The sequence below is a fragment of the Trichosurus vulpecula genome, chromosome 8 (genome assembly GCF_011100635.1).
Source record: "Trichosurus vulpecula isolate mTriVul1 chromosome 8, mTriVul1.pri, whole genome shotgun sequence".
In the NCBI taxonomy this organism is placed as follows: domain Eukaryota; kingdom Metazoa; phylum Chordata; class Mammalia; order Diprotodontia; family Phalangeridae; genus Trichosurus; species Trichosurus vulpecula.
In genome coordinates, this window is record NC_050580.1 from 185,985,024 (window position 1) to 186,007,328 (window position 22,305).

At 38.2% G+C, this 22,305-nt stretch overlaps 1 protein-coding gene across 1 annotated transcript; it reads left to right on the top strand.

Moving 5' to 3' along the window:
* The first annotated feature begins 18,186 nt into the window (after positions 1-18,186).
* LOC118829806 (small glutamine-rich tetratricopeptide repeat-containing protein alpha-like) lies at positions 18,187-19,146 on the top strand. Its single transcript, XM_036736680.1, has one exon. It carries the CDS (start codon positions 18,220-18,222, stop codon positions 19,144-19,146), a length of 927 nt encoding a protein of 308 aa, XP_036592575.1. The 5' UTR covers positions 18,187-18,219.
* The last annotated feature ends 3,159 nt before the right edge of the window (positions 19,147-22,305 follow it).

Consider the following 22,305-nt stretch of genomic DNA (forward strand, 5'->3'; position numbering starts at 1 on the left):
GCACAAAGTAAGTGCTTAATAAATACTTTCTGACTGACCGACTACAAGCTCCATTATTCACATTTTCCATTTAAAGTATCAATTTTCTTTGGATTAAAAAACTAAAACACACCTATTTAAGCATATATCCCATTGAGATAAGTCATTACAGGATGTATAAGTGCAAATATGAGATACATATGTCCACACTGGTTGACTAAATTTATAGACATAGGAGGTATGAGTAGATGCCTCTGGGATGTGGCCTACTCCTCTCCAAGGAAGACTGTGATTTTTGGCTTGAGGGAAGCAGAAGAGCTATAGCTGTGCATTTTATCCTTCTTTCACATATTTCCAAGACAATGAATTATATCTATCTTCTCCCTTCCAAATATTGCTAATATAGGTGACAATTTTAAAGGGCTGAAAACAAAAACTGTTTTTTGCGGTTTGATCTCAAGGGAAAGTGTAGTCCCAGTTTTATACCCACTGTCTTGGTCCTCCTCACCAAATGTTGATGATGCAAAAGACAATCACAAATAGCAGACAGAAATTGTGAGAGTTATCTAGATTAGAATATACTAGAAAATACACAAGAATGAATGAACTCTTCAGTTCAGAGCAAAATACCTCTGATCAAACCAAGTAAGACACCCCAATCTCACCCAAGGGGAAAGTCTCTCTAAAGTTTCTAGGGAAGTAAGCCAGGAATCAGGGATATGTTGAAATGCCAGCTTCCCTTATACGTCTGCAGTTTCCAAACCTAGGTCTCTCCTGAAGATAGTCTAGAACCACACATCGGTCTTCCATAAATCTCTGTAGCACCCCTGTCCCTTACTCAGGTCTGTAGTGTTATGTCAGCATTCTCTCCACCAGTTAGGAATCATCTCTCCTTTTAACTACACAATACACAAAATTCCCCACACTTTGGCAGCTTCCAGTATTTTTATATAAAGAAATCAAGTTTAGATTACTATAGTTCTTTCAAGGAGTGGTATTAAATATTTATTAAGATTCAGAGAGATTAATGAATACAATTTATTACATTTTCAAAATACATTTGACAAGATTGAAAAATAATATGAATATACAACAAATATCATCGGCCTGGGGATATTCATCATGGCTAGGGAACTCTTAAGGATAGGATGAAGGGTAGAAATAAATAGGGACTTAGAATGTAAAGATGAGTCATGTACTTTTTGTAAATTATTGACAAGAGGTTGTACAGAAGAAAATCTCAAAGTCAGAAAATTATGCTTTTGGGAGCAAACAAAAATCTAATGAAGAGAAAACAAACTGTAGATATCTTGGGAAGTTACAACAATGTTCAGAAAAATGGCAGATATGGCATAATGTGGACCATTCAACACCTCTCTCTTGTTAATCTAATCAGCTCCTATGGCTTCTATTATCATCTCTATACAGGCAACGCTAAAATTATATCTAGTCCTAAACTTTCTCTTGAGCTTTAATCATGCACCATTGGACATCTGCACCTGAATGTTCTGCATTTCAAACTGAATACGTTAAGACAAAACTCATCATCTATCCCCTCAATCCCACTCCTCTGAACTTCCCTCCTTCTGGTGGGGATACTCTCTTCTGCTCACCTATATTTGAAACCTTGGAGTGATCCTCAACTTTTCACTATCTTTTACCACCACTCCCTATATTCAATAAGTTACCAAGTCTTCTTGATACCTTTGCACCATATCTATCATATGCCTCCTTCCCCCACTACTCCATGCCACCATTTCCGAATATAACTGTTCTATCACCAACCTAGTCCATACTTCTCCATGTTTTCTACAAGCATAGCCTGAGAGATTTTTGCAAATGTTTTGATAAAATGTAGGTAAATTATATCTGCAGAATTTCCCTGATCTACAATATCACTTTAATACTCTTGTAAAAAAATTAAATAAGATTAGTCTGTTATGACCTACTTTTGGTGAATTCGTATTGGTTCTTTTTAATCACCACTTTTTTTTCCCTAGATAGTTGATTACCATTTGATACTAAGTCTCACAATTTTTCCAGGAATCAAAGTCGAGCTCACTGGCCTATAGTTTTCAGACTCCATTCTCTTCACATTTTAAAAAAACCCTGGCATACTCTCCAGTCCTATGACAACTCTCCTCTTCTCCAGGATCTTTTAAACACCACAGATATTGGCTTACCAATTGGCTGGTTCTGTCAGTACCATGAGAGATATGTTCATCTGGTCCAGGTGAACCGAGTTCATTAAAAATAGCTAGATATTCTTTTACTATCTCCTTTCTTATCTTTGGTATCAGCTCTCTCTTAGCCATTTTTGTATTATTCTTTCTAATTACTAACTAGCATTTACATAGCTCTTCAAGGTTTGCAAAGCACTATATGTATGTATATACACATGTATTTTAGATACATATATGTATAATTTTATCCTCACAATAATCCTAGAAGCTTAAGTGGCTTATCTTCATTTTATAGATGAGGAAACTGAGGCACCTAGAGGTTAAATGACTTGCCCAAGGTCACATAGCTAGTGAATGTCTAAGACTGGAATCAGATTTAGGTCATCCTGCCTCCAGTTCTGGCACTCTCTTCACTGAGATACTGCTAATTCAAAGATCATTCTTTGCAGATAAAATAGAAGAACATAAAGATTAGATAGCTCTACCTTGTCTCCATTTTAAGTTATCATCATCTCGTTTGCCCTGAAGAGCAGCGCAATGATTTATTTTATCCTTTTCTTGCATTCATCTATCCCAGACATATTGGAACATCATACTATATGCTCTCATACTGCACCAACATTCCCCCCCCATCTGGAATATCACTCTCCTCTAACCCTGAGACTATAACTCCCTTCCTAGATGGCCCTAGCCCATAGTTCACATCTACCCACACTGGACATCTTGGGCCATCTTGATATCCACATGGATGCCACTTAAATACCGCACCCCCTTTTCACTTCCTGCTCTTGGAACAACAATCAATATTACTACTACTTCTGGAAAGGGTATAACAATCATAGCCTGCCTATGGCTTCACTCTACATTCCTGGAATTCCCCAGATAAAAAAATTCCCTTTCCTGACCAGTGCTACTTATATGTGTGATCTGCTCCTATAGGAATGTAAGTTCCTCATGAGGATAGGCACTGAGTACCTGGCACATTGTAGGTGCTTAATAAATTCCTTTTCATTCATTCATCTTCATCTTTTCCAAAATATGACTTAAAAAAACCTTTTTTTCTATCCTTAGCTTTCATAGTCAGTCTCAGCTCATTCTTATTGTTGATACTTCTGACCTTCTTATACATCCATACATTCCATTTATATTCATCCCCCATTGCCTATTTGTGTTTCCATTCTCTGAAGATATTTTTTTTTCAAAATTTATGTTGGTCAGTGAGTTCTCTATGTATCCAAATTGGTCTTCTTAGATAACTTATCTTCTTCCTCTTCTTCACAATTTTGTTCTTGCAAGCTTCCTATACCTCTTTGGATAACTTCTTATGAATAATTTTAGACTAATGGTTAAGCAAAGGCTATCTAGGCACTTGCTAGTATATTATAGAGGAAGGCATTCTTTGTCATATACAGGTTGGGAACTAGACAGTCTCTGAGGTTCCTTCTGACTCCGAGGTTCTGCTATTATGTTGTTACTGGCAGAAAGCAGAATGCTAGATGAAGGGAAGGCATCCTTAACTTTCAAAATTGATTAATGGAAAGATAACCATGCCCTCTTACTACTCCAACATCAATGGTTGACTGAGACAAAGGCTGGACTAGGCAGACCATAGATTTGAGTTAAAATAATCAATCTACCAATAAGCATTTATTAAGAGTCTCTCACATGCCAGGCACTTTGTTAGGCACACAAGGCAGAAATACAAAGAAAGCAACAATTCTTATTCTCAAGGAGCTTATATTCTAACATAAAATAATACTTCTTAATGGTCTTATATAAACATAGCTGGAAATAAATTACTTACTTTAATACCTCGAGAATATTCATCCTTGTGCATACACCTTTCCCCAAATGCAGGTCTCAATTTCTCTACGCCTTAGAAGATGCCCACATCATTTCTCATCTCTTCTATTGTAAAGGCCTTCTAATTAGTTTCCTTGCCTTACTAAAGCATCTCTTTGCTCTAATACATCTTTTAGTCACCAAAATTATTTTGCTTAAGTGTACATCTCCAGCTATGTCTCTCCCCTACTCAACAAATTCAAATGGTTCACCATTGGTTCTAGGCATCTAGGTATTATAGTTAGTAGAGTACTGGGCCTGGAGTCAGGAAGATGTGATTTCAGCTATGGCTTGACTTACTAGCTGTGTGACCCTATGGCCATCCTCCACATCTCTAATGTATGTTCTCCTCACCTCGATATCATAGAATCCCTCACTTCTTCCAAGACCCAGGTAAAGCATTACATTCAATGTGAAGCCTTTCCTGATTCCCTCAACTGTTAGTGCCCTCCTTGTATTCAACTACCTTACTTGTATCTTGTATTCAACTACTTTATATTTATTTTGTATATGCTACTTATACATATACATGTCATCTCCTCCATCCCCCATAAAATATAAGCTTGAGAGCAGGGACTGTCATTTTTTGTCTTCATAACCCTAGCACCTAGTGCAGTGCCTAAAACACAATAGACGTTTAATAAATCCTCGTTGACTGATTGTTCTAAAAAAATTATCACCTAGTGGCCAACCCCCTGGTGATGAGCCTTTATTATTGACTAGGTTCATCCTCATACAACATGATGTTGAGCCTGTACTCTCATCCCTTCCAGTTTTGTAGGACTTGCCACACTTGGGCCCTGCCACTATTGCCTTTGAGAATTCAAAGTCCTCTTCAGGCCAAGATGAATAACCTAATTTTAGGAAAAACATTTACTTTAAGAAAATTCAACACAAAAGATAGCTAGAGAGTGTACAACAATGGATGGCATGGCATGGCCCTCTACATAGCTTCCACTAACATGTCCATGAAACAAAGGTTGAAAAAGAAAAAAGACAAACAACTGCCCCAGAGGTACTGCTAATTGATCTATTCCACTTTTAGAGAGATGACCCTTATTATTTCCCATTACGGGGTGAAAGAAGATAGGAATTTGAGGCTGACTGGGCCTGTGGCCTCTGCAAGGGATTAGGTAAGGAATAAAGGAGATAGAGTGAATTTAAAGCCTACCCAGTTGGTGTATTTCCAACAATAAAGTCATTCAAAGCAAATAGTTCTCTCTCTTCTTCTTTTTTTCCCCATGCTGGCTCAAAAATTCTTCCAGGTACAATCACTTTTCATCCTTGCATTTGTACCGATCTTTTAACCAGCTGAGACACACTTGTAGACCACCAGAGGTCCTTTGAGGATCACTGATCTGTTGTATACTTTGAATTGACGTAATTCCTTATTCCTGCTGATCATTCCTTATTCCAAAAGAAAGCCCACTAGCCACTTTCTAAAATTAAATCTCCTTTGTTATATGTCCCACAATATTTAATAAATCCCTATTAAAAATACAATTGCCAGTTCTGTACGCATTCATTTTTAAATAGCTTGCTAAATTATTGGTTGTATTTCTGTGAATTTCAACATTCTAACAGCAAAAGACTCATTCAGCAAAACATACAGAGGCAAAGCTGCACAAATACAAATAAGGAAAATCTTTTTCTGAGGGGAGAGAGGAATGTGGGAAAGAGGAAGATCAACTACATTTTAAGCCTCGACCAAATTAAATCTTCTTTCTTTTCCAGAATCTTGATTAAGACACAATTTTTAAAAAATTAGAAACAGCAATAGAAAAATTAACTAGTGAATTAGCATAGACTCAGTTCTGCTATTCAGTACACGGCATTCAGGTAGCAGAGAGGAATTCTATTCTATTAGCTACCTCTCTCTGATTTCAAACATGTCTAAAATTAATCTGCCTTCCTTTCAGCTTCATGACCAATCAATCACTAGGGGCTGCTGTTAACATCCTCCAGCTTCATTTAAGTCATTACGACAACAATAAGAAGTATTTAAGGTAACTGTGGTAAACATAGATGACAACTCCCCTTGACTCCCACTCTTCATTAATTTGGTTTGGCTACTTGCCTACATACTCTCAGAAATGTACATGCCAGATGAAAACTCTTGAAGTGAGATTCTCTGGGAGCCATCATGATATTAACTCTTAAAATATGTACCTGCATTAAATGGTCCCCCCCCCAGACTCAATTACATTCCTATAATTTTTATACTCTGATGGATCTGTGACCTCCTCAATGTGGGTCCTCCTTATAGGGGTGCAGTTCTCAACTCCTTCATATTCTGTTTGACACTTATACACCCTTCAAAGGGGCTACACACAGTATGCTAGGAACCTTCCTAAGTTTTAATAAGCTTAAAGCTGCACTAAGACTTTTGGGATGCCCTGTATATTGGCATTGCCTGAGTACCGATACAGCTCAGGAGTTATCCATAGATTATTCCTTTAATCTCACCACATGTCCAGCTCACATTTTTCTTTTCTGCCAATTCTTTCTCTGAAAACATATATTTATATCAATTTTCCTTTGCAGTCTTTTTGGTAGTATACTACAGCCACCTCACACACATCATACCTCTTTATTATCCTTTAAGGGACCTGCAACTTTAATTTTTTGGTATTCTGTGCATCATAACAATAGAAAATCACCAGAAGAATACTGGGCCTGAGTTTCAGTAAGAAAACTGACATCACTAAAAGCCCTGCACAGTTGCTCAAATGCAATATAACCTTCTCTCCTCCTATTCAACTCTGAGTCCAGGCCATTTTCCCTCTGTGATAACTGCTGAAGAGATATGCACTAATAGACCAGGTTTATAATCCTTCTCAGCCTCTGCAGCTCACTTCCTGATGGTCTTTTTATAAGTGTTCCTCTTGAACCCTGACATATAAGATTATCAAATGTCCCAGAAAATGATGGGTTTTGTTGCTTTTATATAAATTAACTTTGTTAGCTCCTTTATTTGCTTCTCCATGGCTGCGATTTCCTTTAATATTGCAATTTCATTTATAGAAAGAATATTAATATTTATATCATTCATTTCAACCAGTTTTATGGTCACTAAGTGGTCAATGGGCAAGTATTTCATATTTATACTACCAATGGTTAATATGATGTTTTATAGATACTCTAAAAACTTCGTGATTCTTAGATCCCTCTATCTCTTTTTCTGCCATAATTCTACCTTCTGTTTTAAAGGGGAGAGGGAAGGAGAACCACTTAGAACTAAGGGCTTGATTACTTTTTTGTTTTGTTTTGTGGGTGGCCATGGCTGTAGAATACATCACCTAGTGGCCAGCCTACAAGTGATGGGCTTCTCCATACTTAGCTAGGTTGGTCCTCAGAAAGCAGAAATAGTCTGTTATTAGAGGCTTATCTGGCATAATAGAACCTGTCAGACCTTATGCTACACTGGCATGGCTGTCAAGAATTCAGTCATTTTAATAGCTTCATGAGGCATCAGAGGAGGATGTGGTGGATAGTGTTTCTAATGTTACTCAACAATAATTCCATGCATAGTTGTAAAACATTTTATATAGCTACAAAAACATTATCTTACATAACTTTGATGATCAAAATAAGCCGTTGAATGCAAGTATCATTGCCCCATTTTACAAATGTAGTAACTAAGATTCAGAGAGTTTGTACACAGGTTCATGCAGCTAATAAGTATAGCAACCAGGAGTGGAGTCTCAAGATCAGTGTTCTTCCTTTTCTTTCTACTATACTTTCTTTTCTTGGAGTATGTAAAAAAAATAGAGAAAGAGGGTAGGAGAAAATGAAACTAACTCCACTGGATGTTCTCTCATTGTCTTTCACCAGGTAATAAATGACTTAAACATAAGTCAACTTAGCCACTGGCATTAGGTTACCTCTTTACTTAAACAAAGTCCTATGGATTTTGGAATTCCTTAGCTTGAACATTAAAACAGTACATTGGCATAATGGGCTTCAGGTAATCTTTTGTATTTCATATTTTGTTGCTATCTTCTGTTTTTCTATCACCTTGATTTCTAAATAAATTCTTCCCTCTCCTACTCAGAGAGCTGTCCCTTGTAGAAAGAATAAAAAAGAAAGAGAAAAGAACAAAAGCAGTTACAAAAAGGAAACAAGCACATTTACTGATAGTATATGCAATGTTCCATGCCTTGCCAACAAATGGAGCTACATTTTCTTATCTTTTTTTTTTATTTCAAAGCTCTATCATTATATTCATGCGGTATTCCATTCCTTCTTTTTGTTGTCCTTTCCATTTCCATTTTTGTAGTCATTGTGGATATTGTTTTCCTGGTTCTGCTTACTTCATTTTGCATCAGTTCCCATAAGTCTTTCCATGCTTTTCTGTATTAATAGTACTTCCTAAGGTGCCATAATATTCCATCATATTCATGTACCACAATTTGTTTAGTCATTTCTCAGTTCATAGGCATCAGTTCTTTGATACACATAAAAAAGTACTGCTATAAATAATTTTCTTCATATAGTACCCTTTTTCTTTCTTTGATATTCTTAAGGTATCTAACTAGTAGTAGGATCTCTTGACCAAAGGGTATAGACATTCTAGTCACTTTCTTACCATAATTAAAAACTTGAATCCAAAATGAATGGACCAATTCAAAGTTCTACCAACAATGTATTAGTGTGGCTATCTTTTCACAATGCCTCCAACCAACAATGATTGTTCTCATATTTGGTCATTTCTATCAATTTGCTAAGTGTGAGGTGCAATCTCAGATTTGCTTTGATTTGTTTTTCTCATTTTATTAATGATTTGGAGCAATCTTTCATATTGTTGGCAGCATGTTTCTAATTTTTATTTTGAGAATTTTTTAATCATTTGACTACAACCCTTAGGAAATGGCTTTTAGCCTTATATATTTGTATTTGTTCCCAAAACTCAAGTCATTTGATATTAAAATTGTGTTGAAGAATTAACTTAAACTCATCTATTTATAGGATTTTAATCATAAATCTATAATTTTACAAATTATATAGAAATTAAATTGAAATCAATAATTTTACAAATTATAGATATGTAATTTAGTGATTTGTTTGCTATTCCTTGAAGATTTCCTCAGAAGTGCTAATCTCCTATATGAGGCACTTTCACTGACTAGTCTTTCCTAAAATAATTTTATATTTGCCTTTTATACTTTGTATTTACTTGTATGTGTTTTCCCCAATGGAATGCAAGCTCTTTTAAGGGAAGAGATTGTTGCTTTTTTAATTCATATCCCTAGAGCAAGGATTTTTGATCTTTCTTGTGTCATGAATCTCTTTGACAGCCAGATAAAATCTGTGAACTCGTCAGAATACTTTAAATGCATAAAAGAAAATACACAGAACTACAAAGGAAAACAATTATACTGAGAAAATTAACAAAATATTTTTTAGATATAAATTCACAGACTTGAAATTAAGAGTTTGTGCCTTTGACCCTAGAACAATACCTTATCCATGGTGGTGCTTAATAAATTCTTGTTGATTAACTTATGGGTTCAATATTGGTTCAGCTATCAGTTTTTCTTCATCCCATATATCTAATCAGTCACCAGAATTTTGCCATTTATGCCTTCATACCATCTTTCTCCTCTCACCACTTCCTTTATTCGCATAAGTATAACTTTAATTTAGGCCCCCAACACCTCTCTCTCAGATTATTGCAACAGCCTCCTAATTGGTCTTTGGCCTCAATTTTCTCTGCAGCCGTCTTATATACTACTGTCAAAATAATTTTCCTTAAGCATAGATCTGACAATGTGACTCCCTTATTCAACCAATTTCAATTGTTTCTTACTTTTAGGATAAAAATAAAACCCTTCATTTGGATTTTAAAGCACTTTGCCACTTGGCCTGAATGTACTTCTACACTCTACAATCTAGCCAAATTGGCCTTCTCTCTGTCCCCCACCCCACAATACAACACTCTATTTCCAATCTCCAGGCTTTTGCACTGGCTGTCCCAAATTCTTGGAATGGAATTCCTCCTTATGTCTGCCTCATAGAGTTCCTCTCTTCCTTCAAGATGCAGGTTAGAAACCTTGTGACATATGAAGCCTTTTCTGAACCCTTACCTGCTAGTTAGTCCACTTCCAAATTACCTTGTATTTAACTACTTTATATTTGTATTCATTAAGTTTATATTTACGATATATACATATATGTGTGTGTATATATATATATATATATATATATATGTACCTGTCTCCTCCATTTGAATATAAGCTCACTGAGAGTAGGCATTGCTCCTTTCTTTGCCCTTGTCCACTTCATAAATATCTGCTAGTTGATTATCATTTACTTCTGTTATAGTCTTTCCCTAAACTACTACATTTGATCTGTCTTTATGTTATTATTTCTATTATCATTTTTAATCCTCCCCGGACATTTCTGTTTTAGTTGGTAAAATATGAATATTGGAAAATAGCTAAAAGGAACCTTAGAAGTGATTAACTTTGAGTTCTTATCTGAAGGATAGAAGAATCTTGGAACAATCTATTCAGATTAAAGATTTCTTTATGTGACTTTGATGGGCATTTCTGTTTGATTTGGATGGCTGATATTTGTATGAAGACCTTAACACATGGGCTTGGTGGGGTTATTTTTGGTTAATTAGATAGAGGAATTTTGTTTTGTCAAATTATCATTAAATTAGAAAATTTCAAATTATTAAAACATTTTATTTTTATTTAAACTATGAAGTATAACTGATTTTATAAAGTATAAATACATAACTTGACCATCTGCTATTTCTACATCTAGAATTTACTTCTATTACAATGCTTTTCATAAACAGCTTAAGTTGATTTTTCTGATTATTATTGTTGTGTTGGTTTTTTTTTATAAAGGAAAAATAAGGGAGAATAAAAACAAGGGACTAATATAATAATAAAATTCTTCTCTATGTGATGAAAAGAACAACTAACCAAAGATTTAACAATAGCTGAGTGCTCTTATGCATGCACAATTAAAATATAAGAGACGAGACATACACAGAAGGAGGCCATCAACAAAGCAGATGTCAAGAATGGACAGTACTGCTGAATCAACTTCAGTCACCACAAAGAGGGCTCTGAGCTGACTCACGGTAGATTTCATCAACAAAATTGCTTGGAAAGGGTTTTCAAGGAAGCTAGAGGAAAGGGTGAACAGATGGGCAGGGTAAGGCTCCCCCAGACCCGTTGAAAGTATGCATGTAAAAAGTGAAATAGTAGCATTATAAATTTATTTGGCAACTCTCAAATGCACCTATTAAATAAATTGCTAGTCTTGTTGAATTGAGTTTTAATTCCATACTAGACTTGCTCCATAAGAGCAAGTCTTGTCTCAATTTTGCACCTGAGCAAATTCCTAGCACAGTACTTTGCACACAGTAGACTCTTATAAATGTTTTCTTCGTGAAATAATGAACAATAAGATATATTTGACTGGTGTACAGGGATAGAGTTGAGATATACTAAAGGACTACTGGAGGAAGTAGATGAACCTGGATATTATTTGGGGGAAAACACATTTCTCCCAAGAAAAAACAACCTCTGAAACCAAGGAAACAGAACTGTGGGATTTGAACTTTACTTCCCTCTCTATCAGAGATAACAAGATGAACAAGAATGATTTTATTTTTAAAGGGGCCTCCACCATCTTGGAGATTTCCTATCAATACAAGGAACTGTGATAACAGCAACCACAAGTAATGTATTTCCCACAGGAACAAATATAATCTTTAGCAAGCTCATGTGAGCCCAAGACTTGAACCCTTCTCCATTTCCTTTCTGCCAAAGAATGCTGATGATTGACTATGTACGGCAAAGGAGCCTTAAAAAGTTATTGCAACTCAACTAACATCCTAAGAAACCAAAACTGCTACTAGCCCAAGCAGTTTTTCTTAACCTTTCAGTCGACTATCATTTTTTGACCTCTAGGTTTATAGACAAGATAGTGGGTATGTTCCCTGGGCTCTCAAGGAAGCCAGGTTGGGAAATTCTCACAACAGACCAAAGTGGTAGATGAAGAGTAGGACAAATTTATGTTTGGACTAGGATTCAATGAGATGGTGAAGTAGATAGTCCTGGACTAAGAAGACCTAGTTTTGAATTGTACTACAGATCCTTTCTCATTGTGTGACCTAGTTGCCCCTGAAATAAAAACAAAAGACAATCCCTGCTCTCAAGGAGCTCACAGTCTATACATGTGTATGTATATATACATATACAATGTGCATATATATATATATGTAGGTGTATCTATGTAATAAATCAGAGATAATCAATAGAGGGAAGGCACTAGCACTAAGGGGGACCAGAAGAGGCTCCTCCTTTTAGTTGGGACTTGAAAGAAGGAGGAAATAAGAAAGGACAGCATCCCAGGCACAGTGAACAAAAACTGAAAATTCCTGGAGACTGGAGATGGAGTACTGTATATTGTTTAAGGAAAGCAAAAAGGCCAATGGCACTGGATTGCAGTGTAAGTGGAAGGGACTCAGGTATAAAAGACTGGAAAGATAGGAGGGCACCAGGTAGTGAAGAGCTTTGAATACTATGAGAGGGAGTCAATGGAATTTATTACACAGGACAGCGATATGGTCAGAGCTATGTTTCAGGAAGAATCATTTAATGAGGATGGACTGAAATGGAAGGAGAATTGGGGAAGGGAGACCAACCAGCAGACTACTGCAATGGTCCAGGTGCAAGGTGACAAGGACTTGCATCAGGTTGATAAAGAAGTGGCCAAAGTTACAATGTAAGATAATAAAAGGATGAACGTGTAGTTTAGTAGTGAAAATGCAGAGTATTGATTGATTATAAGTGAATATGGAGAGAAAATGGTATCATTTCTTAAGATGTTGGGAACAGGGAAGAAGAAGGGACTTAAAGACAAACTTGAGGCTTGGCACATGATAAATTCAATAAGGGATGGTGCTCCAGCAGGAAGACAGGAGTCTCAGAAATTGTAACCCTTAAAAGAAAGATACGAGCACCTCTGGTTGCATATGAGTTTGCATAGTTGTATATGGTTGCATAGTATTGATTGAATCTTTCCCAGTTTGGGGAGTAGGGTCAAGGTAATAATAAAAATAATGTCATTTGACAATTACATAGCATTTGAAGGTTTACAAAGCATTTAACATCTCATTTGACCCTCTTAAGAACCCTCTAAAGTATATACTATAGGTATTTTTAGTACCATTTTACAGACATGAGGATCTTTCTAATAACAAATTTCAATTATTCTAAACATGAAGATAGATGATAACCTATATTTGTCAGATCTTACTGGACTTCTCTAGATAGTCCCCCTCACCCCTCCTGCCCATTTGGAACAAGCCCAATATTCCAGTATGAAATAAGACTGGCCAAGAAGGATAAGGTCACTATACTCCAGAGCTATGTATGACCTCTGCTTTTTAATGTCAGATTTTAGCTTCAACATGTGAATATAAACCTGCCCCTACACACATCATAGTTTTCCTCCCAGTGCCTTTGAATGGTGATTAACATGGCTGTGAGACTGAAGAAAGAAGAGCTTTGAAAAGGCATAAAACCTTTCATTTCAGAAACCTATAAATAGTCTCTCACTCAACTCAACCATAGTCAGGAAACGGGTTAAAACACACTGAAAAGTGTTTCTCCTGGGAAAAGACTAGCCACAAATTAAAGCACATATAAAACACTTACAAAACAGGAAATCTTTCTTTGGTGAGACAAATGTCTTTTAATTAACTATCAGTTATTATCATTTGAATCAATTTTAACCAGTCTTCACAAAAGATTTCAGAGATAAGTTTAATTATGTGGAAAAGGGCCTAGGGGTAGGGCATACCCCAGGGACAGAGCAAACACCAAACTGTTAGGCAGTTGTAGCTTTAGAATACACAAGAACTGGTCATACTCATATGTCTCTGAAGCTTCTAATCAGCCTATAGATATGGGCCTCAATAACTAAGATTCCATCACTCTGTACTAATAATGGCCAAGGAAAAAGGAGGGAGAACGAATATCCAGAATTCACACAAAAACACTTCCAGGGAGTGGCAGCATGAGAAAGTGGAAAGAATCAATCAACAAGCATTGCTGTTTACTATGTGCTGGGGCACCCTGCTAGGTAAGAACAAAATTCAATAGGATTCAAATAAAGGCAAAAACATGGTTCCTGCCCTCAAGGAGCTCACATTCTAAGAGGGAGATAACATGTAATTACCTATACTCAAACAAAGACATAGACTTTTCAAACAGAAAATAAGTTCATAGGAAAGGCATTGAAGGGTATGTGTGTGGTTACATAAGGGAAATAACAACCAAAGGCCTCCTGCAGAAGGTATGATTTTGAGCTATGTCTTGAAGGAACCTAGGAAAGCTAGGAGTTGGAGGTAAGGAGACAGATTATTCTAAACAAGGCATGTGGAGTATCCTCTACAAGAAATGGAACATTTTGTGGGAGGCACAGCAAGCAGGCCTGTGTATTTGGATTGCAAATTTCTTGAAGGGAAGTAAAGTATCAGGAAACTGGAAAGGTAGAAAGGGGCCGGGTGGTGAAGGGTTTTAAATGCCAAAGGATTCTGTATTTGATTGTGCAGGTAATAGAAAGCCACTGGAGTTTATTGAGTATGATATCAGATCAGCACTTTAGGAAAATTGGTTTGGAAAGACGAGACCAATGAGAATCCTATTGCAACAGTGCATGTGACAGATGATGAGTAGTGGGTGTGTAAGTGAAAAGAAGGGGATATACAGGAGAAATGTGAAGCTAAAGAAAACAAGATTTGACAAAAAACTGGAGATGTATTGTAAGTACAAGTAAGAAGTGGATTATACCAAGGGTGTGACCATGAGTGAGTGACTGGGAAGATGGTGGTATCCTAGTTAGTAATGGGAAAGTTGGGAAAGAGAGAGAGTTTTAGCGAAGAGATAATGAGCTCTATTTTGGATATGCTGAGTTTGAGATGCCTAAGAGTAAAGAGATGGTTGAGGAAAAAAAGAAGAGGGCCCAGGACTGAAGACTAGATCCGTACTCTTGAAAAGCTGGGTTGGAATATAGTCTCAGCTATTTAATAATGAAGTGATCTTGGGAAAGTTGAGTTAAATCCCTAAAGCTATTCAAGAATAGAAGTTCTTCCATTAGAATGTGAGCCTTCCAGTGATTTTGCACATTGTAAACACTTAACAAACGCTTATTTACTGATATAATTTTTTCTAAGCCTCAGTTTTCTCCTTTGTAAAATAAGGGGAAGGGACTAGATCAAGGGTTCTTAACCTTTTTTCGTATAATGGATCACTTTGGCAGTGTAACAAAGCTTGTGGGCCCTTAATTAAAATGCTAATTTTAAATTTATAAAGTAAAATACATAAGATTAGCAAAGAAACCAATTATATTGAAATACAGTTATAAATTAAAAAAAACCAAGTTAATGGACACCAGGTTAAGAGTCCCTGGACTAGATGATCCCTAAGGTCTCTTCCAACTATAAGTTTTAGGATTACAACCTAATTTGACAGTAAAACTCTTATTAGTCCACAGCCTAATTTCTTTAAGGTTCAGGAAGAGAGGGCCTGTGCTTACTTACAGAGAGAAAATATAACTCTTAGATCCAATATCATAGAGTAAATAGAGTTGACATCCTGAAACTAATAATAGGCTGCAATGACAGACTTAGAGCTAATGTGTTGCCCTTCCACAACCTTCCATTTGTGGATTTCAAAGGTTCACAAGGATTATCTCTATGGTCAGAGGCTCACATTAACATCAATTTAAGAACCTACTATGTTCCAGACACTATAATGAGAAAGGAGATTGTAATATCAATTAAGTTGGGACTTTCTTACTGTTTTAAAATGATTAATTAATTAATTAAATGATAGAGCCTTACTAGGTGCTAAGCCCCAGGCCCAAACCCCTATTAGGTGCTAAGCCTATGTGGGTGTGAATTGGTAACTAAGGTGGGGCCCCAGGTGGAGCCAACTAAGGGAGGCCTGATTAGATCTTTGCTCCTAAGTTTGCCCCAAACCCTTAATTACTAGGTGCTAAGCCTATGTGGTTGTGAAGCTTCCAGGGTCCTAAGGGGAGGTGCTAACTCCAGAGCCAATCGTAGCAGCCTAGGTTCTGGTCATTCAGATGATGTTTGATGCCTTCTGAAACTATAAAAAAGGGAAGACAGAGCCATTTGCTTAAGGCTCTCACTCTTGGTGGTGTGCTGATGAGGAGACTCCAGGCAGCTGTAGCTAAGAGCCCTCCAGCTCATAAACCCAGATGCTGGGACTTTGTTAAACTCTGGTAACTGTGTATTGGAATTTGAAACAGGCAAGGTCTGTCTGTTGATGTTTGTAATTTGTATTTGCTCTGAAGTTCAGGGTGCTGGCTTTTTCCCCTGAACTAAGTGAATGATGTCTGTATGCTGAATTAAAGTAAGCCTGTCAACCTCTTAATGTTGCTTTTCTTAGTAAAGCAGATCAAAAGAACCTGGGCTTTGGCAGCATTCTTGTTGTTGGGCTTGTGTTGGTCTTTCACCCCCACAACAGCTGCTAACCAGATTGTTGAAACAAGGATATGAAGTCAGAAAGAATATAGTCCTTGCCCTTATACAGCTTAAAGACTATTTGAAAGAAACAGTAGGTACAACAGGTATGGGTGAAGTGGATAAAGTGCTAAACCTGGAGTTAGGAAGATTGACCTTCAAATTCAGCCTCAGACACTTAGGAGTTATTCATTTAACCTCTCTCAGACTCAGTTTTCTCATGTACAAAATGATGATCACAATAGTACCTACTTCATAAGATTGTTGAGAGAATTGACTGAGACAATATTTGTAAACCTTAAAGCACTATAAGTTATTAAAATAGATACAGAAATAACACAAAGTAATTTTGGTGGAGGAAGGGTAAGGGGAGCATTAACAACTGCAGAATTCTGAAAAGGCCTCTGACAGGTGGGTGATACTTGGGTTGAGCCTTAAAAGGGAGCTTGGAGTTAAGAGTTTAAAGGAAGCAGAGGTGAGCAGTAAGGATGGGGGACAATCTGTTCATAGGCACAGACAAGAGGCAGGAGATGGAATGTCCAGTATAGTGTCCAGCAAGTATGTCAATTTGGCTGGAACACAGAGTATGTTCAGGATGAATAACACGAAATAATCGCAAATCAATCCAAACAAATTGAAACCAGATGATGAAGAGCTTAAAATGCTGATCATAAGAGTGTGCATTTTATCCTAGTGGCTCCAGTGAAACTTCTTGAATAGAAGAGTGACATTGTGAGGCTGTCGATTTAGCAGTTGTATGGAAGATGAGTTGGGCAGGGGGTAAACTGGAAGCAGGCAGGGATTCCAATTAAGGGGTTGCCGCTATAATCCAGGCAAGAGATAATAAGCGTCTGAACCAGAGTGGTTGCCATATGAATGTACAAAAAAAAAGGACTAGAGAATTCATTTCCTAATATTCTCCGGCAGATGTGTGTCAGGTTGTCATCTTTTCACTTCTAAATACTCCTCTCTCTAAAAGCCACCACAGGGGTCATATTAAATCTGTTCTAAGTCCTGGAGTGACAAGCAAATATTTACAAGGTTTCTCTATCTCCCTTCCTCTGCATTTTACGACTCGGCTCAGTTAATTCCACTTCACACCAATTCCCACAAGTATAAATAGTCTTCTTTAACCCATTTTGGCTTTTGTTGATCTTTTCCGACCCTCGCTCAGCTGCTTCAGAACAATTTCTTGAATTCTGCCTCGCTTCTCTCGCTCACCTCCTCTTTCTTCCACGTGTGAGCCGAAGGCAACTTTAACTCTGGCTGATGAGCTCGAGAGTAATCCTAGCGACACAGCCGTAGAGTGAAAACGAAAAGTATTATTTGGAAAGGAAGTTAGGCTTCAGAACAACAGTCATCAAGAGCATAAAACTGGGACTCTGCCGGGAGCCTGCGCATTTTATGTCGGTCCCAAGGACTCGAAGATTGATAGAACTCACTTCTATTGGTTAGACTTATCCCCGCCTACTCCAGGACCCCGTAATCATCATCTGCGCCTGCGCGCAGGTCAGTCGGGCCGCCCGCGAGAACGGCGTGGGGGCGGAGCCGGGGACGGCCTCCGCGCCATCACCATGGCAGAGGGGAAAGAGGCATCAGCGCAGGCGCAGTAGGAGACAGAGTCGGGGGGCGGGGGAGGCTCAGCAGCATCATCAAATCCTGAAAATCACAAGATCCATCTTCAGACCCATAAAGATGGAGAAGAAAAAGCGCCTTGTTTATTCCATCATCCAGTATCTGCATGACCAGCTGCAGCATGGAGGCCTCTCTCCCGATGCCCAGCAGAGTTTGGAAGCTTCAATCCAGTGCCTGGAGACAGCTTTTGAGGTGACTGTTGAAGACAGAGATCTAGCTGTGTCACAGACTCTGTCAGAAATATTTCAAGCTTTTACAGGAAAAAAAGAGATGCCCTCCATCCGTAGGAATTGTGATCCCGTCCCCCACCATGGTGAAGCTATAACTGAAGCTGAGAGACTCAAGGCTGAAGGGAATGAACAAATGAAAATAGAAAACTTTGAAGCAGCAGTCTCTTTCTACGGAAAAGCAATTGAATTAAATCCAGCTAATGCAGTGTATTTTTGCAACAGAGCTGCCGCCTACAGCAAACTTGGAAATTATGCAGGTGCCGTGGAAGACTGTAAAAGAGCCATTGGCATAGACCCCTACTACAGCAAAGCCTATGGCAGGATGGGTGTAGCGCTTTCAAGTTTGAAGAAGCACAAAGAAGCTGTAGGCTACTATAAGAAGGCCCTGAAGTTTGACCCAGACAATGTTACGTACAAATCAAACCTCATGATCGCTGAGCAGAAAATGAAAGAAAGGCCCAGCACTACAAGAGGCCCTGTAGGTTGTAACCTAGCTGGCCTGCTGCATAACTCAAGCTTCAGGAGTGTGGCATCAAACCTCATGAATAATCCTCAAATACAAGAAATCATGGCTGGGGTGATGGCAGGTGGCTACAATCCTTCGGCAGCTGCCAGAGCCAGCCGTTCTTCAAATGTGGGCCCCGGCTTGGTCGGGAGAGGCCAGCACATGCAGCAACAAAATCCAGAGTGGATAGAACAGCTCAGAAGCCAGGTTAGGAATTGCAACTCCACTGTCAGCAAAAATAACCAGGAGTAATGAAACTCAAAGGTTAGCACCATTGAGCATTGAGTCCAGACTGGAAGCCTTGTGTTCTGCCATTTCTCCAGTTGGAATTTCCACGAGAGAAAAAAAAAAATTATTGGACTTGCATGTTAAGATGGATTCTTCTTTTCCTTTTCTTTCCTTCTTTCCTCCATTCCCCAGGTTCTAACCCCCCCCCCCAAAAAAAAGAGCCACCAAGCTATAAATACAAACCTGCCATCCTCCCTCTTACTAGCTCTCAGAAAGTCAGTTGCAGAAGTATAGTGGGGCCTATGGGTGGTTCTCAGTTCCATTTACTAGGTGTTTCAAGTTTTCTATAAAGAAGCCTCACTCATCTCTTGTGTTTGTGATCCACATACAGTGGATACCTGGTGCTTTGGGGGTTGTTCACCTCTTTATTTTTTTTAAAGAGGAAAAAAATACTTTATTTCATGATTAGAAGTCAGTTTCTAAACACACATCCTCTAAGGTTGCCTGGTGTTCCCAGTGATCCTCCAGCTGAGTGTCCTGCTCTAATAATACCCATCAGCATTTACAACCTGGGGCATAAAGATACAGTCTGTGCAGTTTGGGAAAAAGTTCACTTGTGGATGTGTATAGAAGCTTTTGTTAACCTGAACTTTTTAGGGGGACTGGACAGTTTTATTGAGGTGCATAAGACCAATTTCTATGACATTCTTCAAAATGAGCATTTTGATAGGAACTTTTTTTTCCCTCAGATCCTTTTTGCCAGTTGCCTCACAAACATCTTGTCACATAATCATGATTTATATCTGATGCCCACTGGTTCCTCATTCTCCAGGTGGAGAGATTTGAGCTTCAAGCATCAGTCTTCTCACCCATCTGTTGCTTATCTCACAGACCCTTTGCACACAGGTGACACCAGCACTTGGGTTTCTACTGGAGGAGTATCTGCACAATTTCTCCCTTACTATGCAAGGAGGGTGGGACTGTTAAGGGACAACAGAGCTAGCTTCCTGCATTGGTCAGCTGCTGGTCTCATGAAGGTGGCAAACAACATTTTATAGGAACTTGGCAGGGAGAGGAGGCTGCAGTTGCCCATGTGGCAATGGGATTATCTACCATACTCAGTAGTAGTTTGGATGCCTCGTTGAAAATACTGGAGCCCTTCACTCACCATTATCAGATAGAATTTGGTAAAGGTGTAAGGGGGAAGAAAAGAAGACATATATATGAGTCAGGGAACTTATGATCTGGGACAAGTTGACAGTGTCTCAGTCTTGTATCAGATAACTGAACGGAAGGTTCCATTGTCTGAAAGGGCAGATGTCCCCCCTGTTGCTTTCAGAGACCCTCTTGCTTTTGAGTGTTCTAGATTAGGGCTTCTTAAACCTTTTCAACTCCCTTTTCCCACTTCAGCAAGGTTAGTTGGCCTGAGGGCATACACAGTGCAAAGTGCCCAAGCTTTGTGTTCAGAACCAAGGCTGTAGTGAAGTTGCCTGATGCAACACAGGCAAGAGCTGCCAGAAACACTGGCATTATGAGTTTGATTTTTAATTAATCTTTGGTCATTGGTGCGTTCATAAACTTTTTACTGTTGCCAAATTTTTTGGCAACTCCATATGGGGTCGTGACCCACAGTTTAAGAAGCGCTGAAGGAGTCAGGGTGGAAAAAGTTTAAGAAGCCCTCTTCGAGATGACTAGCAGGAAACACAATGATGATCACCTGTAACCTATCATCACACACAATATTTTTTAACTCTTCGGTTTTAACTGTGGTGAAGAATATAATGTGTGCGGAATAAATATCCATTGTGACCTTAAAAAAAAGAACAGTCATCAACTCCTGAAGTCCTTCAAAGTACCAAAGAGTACCCTCCAGAAGTGAACAAAAATTCTCCATTTATATATCTGCGTTATTTAATGAAACCTGCTTTTTCTGAAGTACCAGCATTCAAAGTAGTTTATAAAGAATAAAAACACCACAGAACTATTTCTTATTTAATTTAATGGTTTAGGCATTCATAACTAGCAACACACAGAATTGGCATTTCCTATTTTAAAAGCAACCAATATTTCAGTAGCAGTGGATATTAGTTTTATGGGCTAACCTGGGTCCTCTATTTTCCCATCTAGAAGAAAAGATGTGTGTTTCTATTGAAAAATGTATTTGTAGTCCCGAAGAAACAACTCACAAATGAGCTGTATTCCTTATGTTCCATAGTCTGTGATGGGGCTTATTTGTACTTAGCTCAGGGCTCCTGGGGTAACTTTATAGCACTCAATATTTGCGATAATAATAACAACTCACATTTATGCAATACTTTATAAGACGTTCAAAGTACTTTCCTTAGAACAACGCAGTAAAGAAAGGAGTATTATTTTCCCCATTTTATAGGTGAGAGAATAAAGTTATTTGTCTATTGTCATATACCTACTAAAGAGCTAATACTCAAATCGGTATCCTATTTTGGGGTGCAGAGCTCTTTCTACCACATCATAGCCTTGATTGCTTAATTTCTACTTCCTGTCTTGTTCTATACCCAGCCTATATTGCCATACCTGTCCCTCTCTCCTAATATTCTCCAAACTTCACTTTCAATTGTGTCTGATATTTTGTGACCCCTTTTGGAGATTTCTTGGCAAAGGTATTGGAATGGTTTGCCATTTCCTTCTCCAGCTCATTTTACAGTTTAGGAACTAAGGCAAATAGTTACTTGCCAAGGGTTACACAGATAGTAAGTGTCTGAGGCAGCATTTGAACTCATAAAGATGAGTCTTTCTGATTCCAAGCCTAGTTGCTCTATCCATTAGGCCACCCAGCTGCCCAGATCCCCAACTTTACCCTGTTAAAAAGTATCACTTCCTTTTTCAGGAGCATCCACTAATATGACACATGTTATGGAATCATACACAAAAATATAATAAGCACACACAAACACACACTCTCTCTCTCTCTTTCCCTCTCTCTCTCTCTCTCTCTCTCTCTTCCTCTCTTCTCATCAACAGCAAACCAAGAGGAAGAGAGAGTCACTGTTCCTCTGGGATAGTGGCTTCCTGCCAGCCCCCAGGAAATATTTGGCACTTGGGGGTCTGCCCATGAGACAACCATTTGATACCAGCAAAGAAGGTCTTATTTAACCTTTAGCCACATTCCAGAAGGAAACAGAGTTGATCCTATCTGAAGTCATT